The sequence below is a fragment of the Piliocolobus tephrosceles genome, chromosome 2 (genome assembly GCF_002776525.5).
Source record: "Piliocolobus tephrosceles isolate RC106 chromosome 2, ASM277652v3, whole genome shotgun sequence".
NCBI classification, from domain to species: domain Eukaryota; kingdom Metazoa; phylum Chordata; class Mammalia; order Primates; family Cercopithecidae; genus Piliocolobus; species Piliocolobus tephrosceles.
The window spans coordinates 78139370-78153548 of NC_045435.1; the positions used below are offsets into that span (position 1 = coordinate 78139370).

General features: G+C 40.9%; 1 protein-coding gene across 5 annotated transcripts in view; it reads right to left on the reverse strand.

Moving 5' to 3' along the window:
• Positions 1-14179, reverse strand: part of ABHD6 (abhydrolase domain containing 6) — a 55463-nt gene that overhangs the window by 11814 nt on the left and 29470 nt on the right. For all 5 annotated transcript variants that reach the window (XM_023200805.2, XM_023200799.3, XM_023200815.2 and 2 more), the window contains 4 exons: positions 13231-13387; positions 11120-11233; positions 9464-9596; positions 5728-5885 (listed from right to left, as the gene is read on the reverse strand). In XM_023200805.2, the coding sequence (XP_023056573.1) occupies positions 5728-5885; positions 9464-9596; positions 11120-11233; positions 13231-13387 (562 nt within the window). The remainder of the gene's footprint in view (positions 1-5727; positions 5886-9463; positions 9597-11119; positions 11234-13230; positions 13388-14179) is intronic.

Here is a 14179-nt window from a genome sequence, read left to right on the forward strand (position 1 = left end):
CAAATGGCTAACTAGAATAAACAGTGTAAAGAAGACCTTAAATGACCTGATGGAGCTGAAAACCATGGCACGAGAACTTCGTGACTCATGCACAAGCTTCAATAGTCGATTTGATCAAGTGAAAGAAAGATCTGTGATTGAAGATGAAATTAATAGAATAAAGTGAGAAGACAAGGTTAGAGAAAAAAAGAATAAAAAGAAACAAACAAAACCTCCAAGAAATATGGGACTATGTGAAAAGACCAAATCTATGTTTGATTGGTGTACCTGAAAGAGATGGGAAGAATGGAACCAAGCTGGAAAACACTCTTAAGGATATTATCCAGGAGAACTTCCCCAACCTAGCAAGGCTGGCCAACATTCAAATTCAGGAAATACAGAGAACACTACAAAGATACCCCTCAAGAAGAGCAACCCCAAGACACATAATTGTCAGATTCACCAAGGTTGAAATGAAGGGAAAAATGTTAAGGGCAGCCAGAGAGAAAGGTCGGGTTACCCACAAAGGGAAGCCCATCACACTAACAGCAGATCTCTTGGCAGAAACCCTATAAGCCAGAAGAGAGTAGGGGCCAATATTCAACATTCTTAAAGAAAAGAATTTTCAACCCAGAATTTCATATCCAGCCACACTAAGCTTCATAAGTGAAGGAGAAATAAAATCCTTTACAGACAAGCAAATGCTGAGAGATTTTGTCACCACCAGGCCTCCCTTACAAGAGCTCCTAAAGGAAGCACTAAACATGGAAAGGAACAACTGGTACCAGCCACTGCAAAAACATGCCAAATTGTAAAGATCATCGACACTATGAAGAAACTGCATCAATTAACGGGCAAAATAACCAGCTAATATCATAATGACAGGATCAAATTCACACATAACAATATTAACCTTAAATGTAAATGGGCTAAATGCCCCAATTAAAAGACACAGACTGGCAAATTGGACAAAGACACAGACTGGCAAATTGGACAAGACCCATCAGTCTGCTGTATTCAGGAGACCCATCTCACATGCAGAGACACACATGGGCTCAAAATAAAGGGATGAAGGAAGATCTACCAAACAAATGGAAAGCAAATAAAAGCAGGGTTGTAATCCTAGTCTCTGATAAAACAGACTTTAAACCAAAAAAGATCAAAAGAGACAAAGAAGGCCATTACATAATGGTAAAGGGATCAATTAAACAAGAAGAGCTAACTATCCTAAATATATATGCACCCAATACAGGAGCACCCAGATTCATAAAGCAAGTTCTTAAGAGACCTACAAAGAGACTTAGACTCCCATACAATAATAATGGGAGACTTTAACACCCCACTGTCAATATTAGACAGATCAATGAGACAGAAGGTTAACAAGGATATCCAGAACTTGAACTCACCTCTGCACCAAGCAGACCTAATAGACATCTACAGAACTCTCCACCCCAAATCAACAGAATATACATTCTTCTCAGCACCGCATCACACTTATTCTAAAATTGACCACATAATTGGAAGTAAAGCACTCCTCAGCAAATGTAAAAGAACAGAAATCACAACAAACTGTCTCTCAGACCACAGTGCAATCAAATTAGAGCTTAGGATTAAGAAACTCACTCAAAACCACACAACTACATGGAAACTGAACAACCTGCTCCTGAATGACTACTGGGTAAATAACAAAATGAAGGCAGAAATAAATATGTTCTTTGAAACCAATGAGAACAAAGATACAACATACCAGAATCTCTGGGACACATTTAAAGCAGTGTGTAGAGGGAAATTTATAGCACTAAATGCCCACAAGAGAAAGCAAGAAAGATCTAAAGTCGACACCCTAACATCACAATTAAAAGAACTAGAGAAGAAAGAGCAAACAAATTCAAAAGCTAGCAGAAGGCAAGAAATAACTAAGATCAGAGCAGAACTGAAGGAAATAGAGACACAAAAACCCTTCAAAAAATCAATGAATCCAGGAGCTGGTTTTTTGAAAAGATCAACAAAATTGACAGACCGCTAGCAAGACTAATAAAGAAGAAAAGAAAGAAGAATCAAATAGACACAGTAAAAAATGATAAAGGGGATATCACCACCGACCCCACAGAAATACAAACTACCATCAGAGAATACTATAAACACCTCTACACAAATAAACTAGAAAATGCAGAAGAAATGGATAAATTCCTGGACACATACACCCTCCCAAGACTAAATCAGGAAGAAGTTGAATCTCTGAATAGACCAATAACAGGCTCTGAAATTGAGGCAATAATTAATAGCCTACCAAGCAAAAAAAGTCCAGGACCAGATGGATTCACAGCCGAATTCTACCAGAGGTACAAAGAGGAGCTGTTACCATTCCTTCTGAAACTTTTCTAATCAATAATAAAAGGGGGAATCTTCCCTAACTCATTTTACGAGGCCAGCATCATCCTGATGTCAAAGCCTATCAGAGGCACAACAAAAAAAGATAGTTTTAGACCAGTATTCCTGATGAACATCGATGTGAAAATCCTCAGTAAAATACTGGCAAACAGAATCCAGCAGCACATCAAAAAGCTTCTCTGTCACGATCAAGTTGGCTTCATCCCTGGGATGCAAGGCTGGTTCAACATATGCAAATCAATAAATGTAATCCATCACATAAACAGAACCAATGACAAAAACCACATGATTATCACAATAGTTGCAGAAAAGGCCTTTGACAAAATTCAACAGCCCTTAATGCTAAAAATTCTCAATAAACTAGGTATTGATGGAACATATCTCAAAATAATAAGAGCTATTTATGACAAACCCACAGCCAATATCATACTGAATGGGCAAAAACTGGAAGCATTCCCTTTGAAAATTGGAACAAGACAAGGATGCCTTCTCTCACCACTCCTATTCAACATAGTGTTGGAAGTTCTGGACAGGGCAATCAGGCAAGAGAAATAAATAAAGGGTATTCAATTAGGAAAAGAGGGAGTCAAATTGTCCCTGTTTGCAGATGACATGAGTGTATATTTAGAAAACACCATCTCCTCAGCCCCAAATCTCCTTAAGCTGATAAGCAACTTCAGCAAAGTCTCAGGATACAAAACCAGTGTGCAAAAATCACAAGCATTCTTTACATCAATAACAGACAAACAGAGAGTCAAATCATGAGTGAACTCCCCTTCACAGTTGCTACAAAGAGAATAAAATACCTAGGAATCCAACTTGCAAGGGATGTGAAGGACCTTTTCAAGGAGAACTACAAACCACTGTTCAATGAAATAAAAGAGGACACAAACAAATGGAAGAACATTCCATGCTCATGGATAGGAAGAATCAATATTGTGAAAATGGCCATACTGCCCAAGGTGATTTATAGATTCAATGCCATCCCCATCAAGCTACCAATTACTTTCTTCACAAAATTGGAAAAAACTACTTTGAAGTTCATATGGAACCAAAAAAGAGCCTGCATTGCCAAGACAATCCTAAGCCAAAAGAACAAAGCTGGAAGCATCATGCTACCTGACTTCAAAATACACTACAAGGCTACAGTAACCAAAATATCATGGTACTGGTACAAAAACAGATATATAATAATGGAACAGAACAGAGGCCTCAGAAATAACACCACAGATCTACAACCATCTGATCTTTGATAAACCTGACAAAAACAAAAAATGGGAAAAGGATTCTCTATTTAACAAACGGTGCTGGGAAAACTGGCTAGCCATAGGTAGAAAGCTGAAACTGGATCCTTTCCTTACCATTTATAGAAAAATTAATTCAAGATGGATTAAAGACTTAAATGTTAGACCTAAAACCATAAAAACCCTAGAAGAAAACTGAGGCTATATCATTCAGGACATAGGTATGGGCAAGGACTTCATGACTAAACCAAAAGCAATGGCAACAAAAGCCAAAATAGACAAATGGGATCTAATTAAACTAAAGAGCTTCTGCACAGCAAAAGAAACTGCCATCAGAGTGAACAGGCAACCTACAGAATAGGGGAAAATGTTTGCAATCTACTCATCTGACAAAGGGCTAATATCCAGAATCTACAAAGAACTTAAACAAATTTACAAGAAAAAAACAACCCCATCAAAAAGTAGGCAAAGGATATGAACAGACACTTCTCAAAAGAAGACATCTATGCAGCCAACAGACACATGAAAAAATGCTCATCATCACTGGTCATCAGAGAAATGCAAATCAAAACCACAATGAGATACCATCTCACACCAGTTAGAATGGCAATCATTAAAAGGTCAGGAAACAACAGAAGCTGGAAAGGATGTGGAGAAATAGGAATGCTTTTACACTGTTGGTGGGAGTGTAAATTAGTTCAACCATTGTGGAAGACAGCGTGGCAATTCCTGAAGGATCTAGAATTAGAAATGCCATTTGACCCAGCAATCCCATTATTAGGTATATACCCAAAGGATTATAAATCATGCTACTAAAAAAGACACACGAACACGTGTTTATTGCAGCACTATTCACAATAGCAAAGACTTGGAACCAACCCAAATGTCCATCAATGATAGACTGGATTAAGAAAATGTGGTACATATATATCGTGGAATTCTATGTAGCCATAAAAAGGATGAGTTCACGTCCTTTGCAGGGACATGGATGAAGCTGGAAACCATCATTCTCAGCAAACTAACACAAGGACAGAAAACCAAACACTGCATGTTCTCACTCATAGGTGGGAAGTGAACAATGAGAACACTTGGATACAGGGCAGGGAACATCACACAACGAGGCCTGTTGAGGGGTGGAGGGCTGGGGGAGGGATAGCATTAGGAGAAATACCTAATGTAAACGACGAGTTGATGGATGCAGCACACCAACATGGCACATGCATACTTATATATCAAACCTGCATGCTGTGCACATGCACCCTAGAACTTAAAGTATATTTAAAAAAAAAAAGAGTATAAGGGGTCCTAGCCGGGCGCGGTGGCTCACACCTCTAATCCCAGCACTTTGGGAGGCTGAGATGGACAGACAGATCACGAGGTCAGGAGTTCGAGACCAGCCTGACCAACATGGTGAAACCCTATCTCTACTAAAAACAAAAAATTAGCCAGGCATGGTGGCGGGCACCTGTAATCCCAGCTACTCAAGAGGCTGAGGCAGAAGAATCGCTTAAACCTGGGAGACGGAGGTTGCAGTTTGCCGAGATCATGCCACTGCACTCTAGCCTGGGCAACACAGCAAGGCTCCATTCAAAAAAAAAAAAAGAGTATAAGGGGTCCTAAGATTTTTTTTTTTAATTGAGTATCTCTGATTTAGCCCCTGCCTCCCTTTCTAACTCCATCTTGACCATTCTCTTATTCTTGGGGCTCCAGCTACCCCAGCCTCCTTTGTCTTGAATATGCATGTTTTTCCACCTCTGCATATGCTGTGCCTCAAAGAGGCTTATCAAAGCCACCCCTGCCTCCCTGTATTCAATCACTACACCATCTTCATTTCTGCTATAAAACTCATGACCACTGGTAATTCATTGTTTACTTGTTATTGTCTGCCTCCCCGCACTGGACCGTGTCTGCCCAGGGACCTTCTTGTCTTTATTGACCACTGTGCCAGCACAGTGCCTGAAGTGCTGCAGGCACTGCAAAGACACTTGTTAAATATATACAGAAGAGGACAAGGAGTCAGTGAGTAGGTGAAGGAGGGAATACGTGCAGGGAGCTGGTACTCGTCCCCAGGCCTCTGGGGAGGGTAGTTGTGTCGCTGCTGCAACCACGTTACCTGCTGGGGCACCTTGAAGCGGACATAGGAGCAGAGCTGAAGCATTTCACTCATCTCTTCTGGGGTAGACGGGATCAAGGGAATCTTCTCCACAGCGGCAGAGTCCTGCAGTTCTTTGAGCCGTTGTACGAATTGATTGTCAGTTGAGTACTGCAGGCCTGTGGGATTCAAACCCAAATGGCTTGATGATACATCCACCTTCTTACCAACCCCCATTTTATATAGGGAACTTCCGATAGAAGCCCAGAGTTAATATATTTCAGATTTACTTCATGAGTAGATTTCTTTTTTGTTGGTACTGCCATCCTTGCTCAAATCAAAACCACACTGAGAAACACACAAAAAAATCCTTCCACATATTTCAGGGACTGGTTACTCACACTGTAGTCCATGGACCAGGAGCATCAAAAGCCCACAAGAAATGCAGATGCTGCCCCTCCCTGGCTCTCTTGAACCAGAATTTGCATTCTCACCAGTTGCCAGGGGATTCATATGTACGATAGAATTTAAGGAGGGTTAGCCTAGAAGACAACTTGCCTGATTACATTTGTTTGTTAACAGGAAATGTGAGGAAATACATGACCGGAAGAAAACATAGGGCTGGCATGAATGACACTCCTTCCCTTGGCCTGAACCCACATGGTACTCTCCTATTTGGGGTCAATGACAAAACACAGGGGGACTGGGAGGCTTCCAAGCTGTCCCTTGCTTTAGGGCAGCAACCCTGTTGCCTTCTCCACACTTGCTCTTCCTCTAGGAGAGCAAAATTGAGATTGCTCATTATCTCCCATCACCTCAGGGCATGACATGAGAGTCCACAGAAGCTGATGCTATGTATGCAAGAGGGCAAAACTAATTTTCACTTCCAGCATGGAACAAATTTCTAGGCATTTAGCTTAGCCAAATAATTAGTTGTTGTTGTTTTTAACTTTGTTCTGGAATACATGTGCAGAACATGCAGGTCTGTTACATAGGTATACACGTGACATGGTGGTTTGCTGCACCTATCAACCTGTCTTCTAGGTTTTAAGCCCCACATGCATTCGGCATTTGTCCTAACGCTCTCCCCTCCCCATGACCCCCATACTCTGACAGGCCCCGGTGTGTGATGTTCCCCTTTCTGTGTCCATGTGTTCTCATTGTTCAACTCCCACTTATGAGTGAGAACATGTGGTGTTTGGTTTTCTGTTCCTGTGTTAGTCTGCTGAGAATGATGCTTCCAGCTTCATCCATGTCCTTGCAAAGGACATGAAATCATTCTTTTTTATGGCTACATAGTATTTCATGGTGTATATGTGCCACATTTTCTTTATCCAGTTTATCATTGATGGGCATTTGGGTTGGTTCCAAGTCTTTGCTATTGTAAATAGTGCTGCAATAAACATACATGTGCATGTTAGATTTTTTTTTTAATTTTATATTTTTGTAGAGATGGGGGTCTCCCCTAGGCTGGTCTTGAACTCCTGGCCTCAAGCAATCCTCACCTCTCAGCCTCCCAAAGTGTTAGGTTTACAGGTGTGAGCCATCTCACCCAGCAAAATCTAGCAAAGAGCTAGATTTTACAAAGAAAGGCAGTAGCATCAATAATATTGGTTGTGATGCAGAAATCCACAGTTTATAAATCTATGTCCAGCAAATCCTTTAAATCTAACATGAGTATGATGTATGGCTTTCATGATGCCATGAAGCAGATGACATTATCTATTTCCTCTCTCTTCAAAACTAAACCTAGGTTAGATGTCACTTGGTATCCTGGACTGGATTCCAGAACAGAAAAAGGACATTAGTTGAAAAACATTAGGAAATCCAAATAAAGCCTGGAATTTAGTTACCAGTAATATACTAATGTTGGTTTCTTAGTTGTGACAAATTTACTGTGCTAATATGAGCTATTAATGGGGAAACTGAGTAAAGGTTATATGGGGCTCTCTATACTATCTCTGCAACTTTTCTGTAAATTTACAATTATTTCAACATTTTTAGAAAGTTTATTTTAAAACTCTTGGTAGAACACAATCTTGAATTTATTTCTACTTTTTAGTTTTCACATACAAACTTAATTTTAAATTTCCAATTGAAATTCGGATGTAAATTTTTTCTCTGAGCAAATGAACCTATACTTGAAAAAGTCAGTTAGATTTTACTTCCTGTAAGTGATTTAAAATCTAAAAACCTTCCACGGATGCTGTTCCTTCAATTCTCAAACTTATTATTATAAGATCAAATTATTTCAGATATGATACTTGAAAAAAAGAGAAGAGAAGACTCTTTAGTGTCTTCTCTTCAATTTCAATGTCCTTAACATATCGAAAATGATTAGCTTTCAGAGTGGCAGAAGGATTTTAAAGGTCAATTTAGTTAAGTTTCAGTAAAAGTCATTAAATGTTCAATTCATGGCTGGATTCTAGTTGAATCATACAGAGGAAGTAGAAGATATGAGTCATAAAAAGGAGGTAGTAAATATGCAAGGACTTCCAAACATTACAGCTTGGGCTCTGGAGTCAGGCAGCCTGGGCTCTGTTCCTATTGTGGTTCTGGCACTAATGTAATTTCTTTGTGCCTCAATGTTCCCATTTATAAAATAGGCATAATATCTTGACCTGGATGGTAACTGCATATGTAAAATGTCATTGAGATGTGCATTTAATTTGGACAATTTACTATGTATAAATAATACCCCAATAACGCACCAAAGGGAGAAGGAGAGAGAGGCCGGGTGCAGTGGCTCAGGCCTATTCCCAGCACTTTGGCAGGTGGAGGCAGGCAGATCACCTGAGGTCAGGAGTTCAAGTGATTCTGGCCAACAGGATTCAAATTTGCCTGGCCAACATTGCAAAACCCACCCTCTGCTGAAAATACAAAAAGTTAGCTGGGCATAGTGGCACACGCCTGTAATCTCAGCTACTTGAGTGGCTGAGGCACAAGAATTGCTTGAACCTGGGAGGTCAAGGCTGCAGTGAGCCGTGATCGCACCACTGCACTCCAGTCTGGGCAACAGACTCTGTCTCAAAAAAAAAGAAGAGAGAGAGAGGAGAGAGGGAGAGAGGGAGATAGAGGAGAAAGAGAGAAAATATGATTTTTATCTATCATATATTATAAATACAAGTCTGAAGACTTACAGAAGAAAATAAAATTCAAAAATCCAACTTCAAATGGTAATATCTAAGAACATGTTACACTTCACATTGACATATGTACATGTAATAACAGAGGAACTAAAGTTTGATTTTTTAAAGATCTTATTATAATAAATAAACATCTCTCAATTTTTACCAAAAAAGGGGAGGAGCATAATTATAGTACCTTTACCTCTCAGGGCTACTGCAAGAATTAAATTCATATCAACAGCTTAGGTTGTAAGAGCCCAATAAATGTTGGATGTTAATAGTAACATTATATTTCAAAGTATGTGCTGCAAAGCACCATATACATTTTAATCAACCACCTCAAATTCTGTTTTTGTTTTTTTTTTATTCTAAAGGTTTATAGGCATGAGCCACTGTGCCTGGCTCCACCTCAAATTCTTGGTGTAAAAAGGCTGGCTCTATATTTTCAAAATCAGTCTGGTTATGATTATGATTATATAACTATTGGTTGGTTAGAGTTATCAGTAAAACACTGCATATCTCTCAAGCATACATCAAAAAGATGATTCTAAAAAATAGTCATAGACACTAGCTATTTGTTTCCTCAGGGATTCATCCCTGCGGAGGGATGTTTCAGCCTCATAACTTACCAGCAGGACACACAAGACACAGGCTGGAGACATCCGATGGGTAGTAAGCAGCATATACCCCAGCCACCTGGCCACCCATGGAGGTGCCTACCAGGTGGAAAGGTTTTTTGTTCAGCTTCAGGCATTCTACGAACTACGAAGGGAAAGGAGAAAGTGGCTTGGTTACACAGCTGTAGACAATGGCAATGGTGATTACAGCATAGAAGCCCCTTGGACTTCCTATGGACAACTGAAAATGACTACTGTTTTAAAGAGAGTCTGAAACTCTACTGGATCTGTTATAAGATGAGACCTGTGGCATGCATGGACTTCTCTTTATCAGGCACAAGAGATTGAGAGGTCATTTATAAATATAAAATCAACAGGGATTCTGCTAGTTAATGAGTCAGCAAACTTTTCCTTCTTTTCTTTTTTTCTGAGATAGGGTCTCACACTGTCACCCAGGTTGCAGTGCAGTGGTGTGATCATGGCTCAGTGCAGACTTGACCTCTGGGGCTCAGGTGATCCTCCCATCTCAGCTTCTCGAGTAGCTAGAACTACAGGCATGCACCACCACATCTGGCTATTTTTTTTTGTAGAGATGAGGTTTCATCATATTGCCCAGGCTGATGAAGTTTTCTATAAAGGTCCAGAGAGTAAATATTTTCTGCTTTGAGAGCCATATGATCTGTTGCAACTATTCAACTCTGCTGTTGCAGGCAAAAGCAGTCAAAGGCAATATGTATTAAATAAATGAATGAGTGTGACTGTGTTCCAATAAAATTTAGTTTACAAGAATAGGTACAAACTAAACATAGCTCATGGGCTGTAGCTTGAGGGCTCCTGCCCTAATTTAAAGCTCTTCTCATCCATCTGACCATCCATTCACATAACTACCCATTCATTTGTCTATTCAACCATCCATTCATCCAACCATCCATCCATCTATCCATCTAATCATCCAATCAGCCATCCACCCAACTACCCCCCATTCTAAAAAATATTTATTGGATATCTATTATGTACAGGAAACTATGATTAGATGCTGAAAACACAGCAAAGAGCTAAAAAGACAAGGTTCCTGACCTAATTTAAAAAACAGTTTAATGGAGGAGGCAGATATTAAATATCCTCATTTGGGGGAAAATACTTAAGGTCAACCTGAAACTTACAGGCTACCCCGTTCTGAAATGGCTCTTAAACTCCTATGATCTTGAAAGCTTAGCCAGAGAAGGCTAGAGATAGATTCTAAAATAGGTGCTAGCAATAGATGCTAAAGTAGGTTATAATGTGAAGAACACCCTCCCCAGCTAGGCAGAGGGGCTATTACTGTTATCATATAGCTGGTAAGCAGAAAAAGAGATCCCTAGGAAGGGAACTGGTTTTAAGAAATTCTAAACCCCTTTTCAAAGAGTTAAAAAAAAAAAGGCACAGATTGTATTTAGTTACAAACAACTGCAATAGGCTTAGAGGTGAACAGTCTGTAATAAGCCCTGGCCCTCCACTGCCAACTGGAGATATCATCAGGTTGCCATTTGGCTTGCCATCACTTTTAGACAGAATGTACTGGAGACTGGTCATGAGGTAGCATGGGACTCCCTTCCCTGCTCTCCAGACTTGGACAGGCAATGGTGGCTGAGACAGTCTGGGCAATCTTTGGTAGAGCCTCCTGCTTACCTGGTGTATCCTCTTGACTTGCCCATCTATGGACAGGTCATCCAGGGAGGAGCGGGTGGTGCCCTCATGTCCTGGCATGTCCACGCAGACCAAGTGCAGGTTCTTTGGAAGGAACTGAGGACACACAGACCTGGAGAGTCAGTATGTGGTGTGCAAAACATGTCTCCCCATTTTCTTGGGAGGTTACCCCATGTACAGTGACCCAGACAGTCATCCCTGGGGATGTATGGGTCTTGGCCACTCAGCGTTTTACCCCAGTAATGTGAATAAGCGTTAGCAGAAGCCCACAAAGACTAATACATAAATGGAAGCAGGCTCAGGAGATGCCTGTAAAAAGGGGACAAAGTTGGGGTAGCAGGCTTAAGTCTCTTGCTTTTTCTTCACACCAGTTAACATGTACTACCTTGTCTTTCCCTCACCCCTTCCACACTTACTCCAGCCATGCAGCTGCTGACTTGGAACTGGAAGGGATGGTTCTGTTCTCTCATATCCTAGCCAGCTCCAGAGCCAACAGGAGCAACGTTTTCCCCAAGAACCACGTCTGATCACCCCAATTCTGGTTTGCTTCGTTTCTTTTTACATTAAGGTCTAATTCTCGAAATTATTAGTATCCTAAAATACCTTCTTCCATTTAGATATGTACCACTTTTAACCAGGAAACTGAGAAGCATAAGTTACCAACAAACAAACATCCAGTTATAAGAAAGATACTCATCTTTCTTATAGGAGGGCACAGGAAGTTCATCAAGGCATGAAGATGACTATCCTCACAGTGGAATTTGGAAATAAGAACACTAACTAGAGGGTATGTGAGTCTTTACCTCCTGGTGTAGATGATACTTGGGATCTCTCAGGTATGGTCTTGCCTGAGGTGGGAGCCAGGGATGCTTCCTGCCCAAGACTTCTGCCAGCCCCAACCTTCACCTGATCACTCTTACCAAGGGCAGCAAGTTGCCACACCCAAGTAGAGCAAGACAAAAAGTGAACTTGGACAACTCTTCCAGAAAGCTGCCAGATCAAGACTGCTTCTCTAAATGGCAAAGGAAAAGAAAAAAGCAGATGCAGAAGAGGGAATGGGAAGGAAAGGAAAAGAAGGAGTGAAGGAAGAAGATGGAGGGGAAGGAAGAGAAGAAACTTGGGAGTACCCGAAAAGACTTTTAAAAGCCCCACTCTGAATTCACAGCAGTTCTGAGATGCAGCTGTGTCAGAAGCCTCCCCAAAGAAATATCCATGAGGTAAAAAGATTTCTAAACCATAGGTTTTATATATAATATTCAACTCAATAATTTTTTTCTGACAAAAGAATGAGCAATATATTGTATTAGTTTGTTAGTTTGTTTTGAGATAGGGTCTCACTCCTGTCGCCCAGGCTGGAGTGTGGTATAGCACAATCTTGGTTCACTGCAGCCTTGACTTCCCAGGCTCCGGTGATTCTCCCATCTCAGTCTCCACAGTAGCTGGGACTACAGGTGCATGCCACCATGCCTGGCCAATCTTTTTTTTGTATTTTTTGTAGAGATGGTGTCTCCCTGTGTTGCCCAGGCTGGTCTCAAACTCCTGGACTCAAGTCATCTGCCCACCTTGGCCTCCCCAAAGTGCTGGGATTACAGTTGTGAGCCACTGTGCCAGACCACACTGCATTAGTTCTAATATGACTTGAACCACCACAGTTCTGAGTTCCCTTTGCTTTCTACCATTGTTGATGACATCATGTCCTAGTGGAAACCCTTTTCTTCTTCCCTGTGGAAACCCTTTTCTTCTTCCCTTCTTTTTTTTTTTTTTTTTTTTTTGAGACAGAGTCTTAGTCTGTTGCCCAGGCTAAGTGCAGTGGCATGATCATGGATGGCTCACTGAAGCCTTGACCCCCCCAGGCTCAAGCAATCTTCCCACCTCAGCCTCCTGAGTAGCCGGAACTACAGGCATGCACCACCACACCTGGCTAATTTTTCATTTTTTGTAGAGACAGGGTTTCTTTATGTTGTCCAGGCTGGTTTTGAACTCCTGGACTCAAGCAATCCTCCTGCCTCAGCCTCCCAAAGTGTGGGATTACAGGCATGAGCCACTGCACCCAACTCCCTTTTCTTATGAGAGAGAAGAATCAAGAATTGCACCTTGACCACACTGAGCCACATATCCTTGTGGGCAGAGAATCCGTGGAGCATGAGGATGGAGGGTTTGTGCCCAGGCCTGCCCCGGAAGGAATAACAGAACTGATAGTCTTCATGGTGAACATAGCGGACTTGCATGCCCAATGTCCTCCGCCAGTACCTGGAGAGGGTGGGAAATAAAGACAAATCAAAATCAGTAAGCTCTAGATGCGTGGCTTCAAGAAGGGCACAGATCCTCCCTATAAGTCTTACTTAATGATGACACAAACACTTCTCCAGCCCTTGTCCTCCATCAGTCACTAGAGTCCTCCTGAGCTTTACCCTCAAGGAATATGAAGCCAAACCATTCCAGAGAACACCTTAAATGAACTATTTTGGTATATATTTTACTAATCACTCTAGGAAGGGAAATGTGGTGTTTTCTTAAGAAGCATGCCACACATAATAACCTTTTGATAATATGTCTTTCTAGAGACTTTGAGAGTGATAACTTATTTCTTGAGAACCATCTGCACTGGTCCTCTGGCTTTGTTCCTCATAACATATGGCAGCTGGTTGAAAGCTCAGCTTCTGCTGGTTACATAAGACTTGGCAGTGCTAGACTTTGGCCCAAAATCGATTTCAATATGAAATTATCATCTAAGCAAATTGAACTCTCTGCATGGTGAATCCCTCCAAGATGAGAGATAATTAATTTAATCAGAGATGCACTTTGTAAGATACTTCACACTAAAGAAGTAGCCAAGTCTTGCAAAAGCAAATAACCTAAACTGTCTGGTCTTAACTCTTTGTGTAAAATAAGCAGAGAGGGAGAGAAGATATATATTCATATTTACTTTTATCTGCATACAAAAAAGTGGGAGCATACATAATGTTTTTTTTTCTTTGGTCAGGTTTTTTGTTTGTTTGTTTGTTTTTCAGGATAGAGTCTCGCTCTGTCACCCAGGCTGGG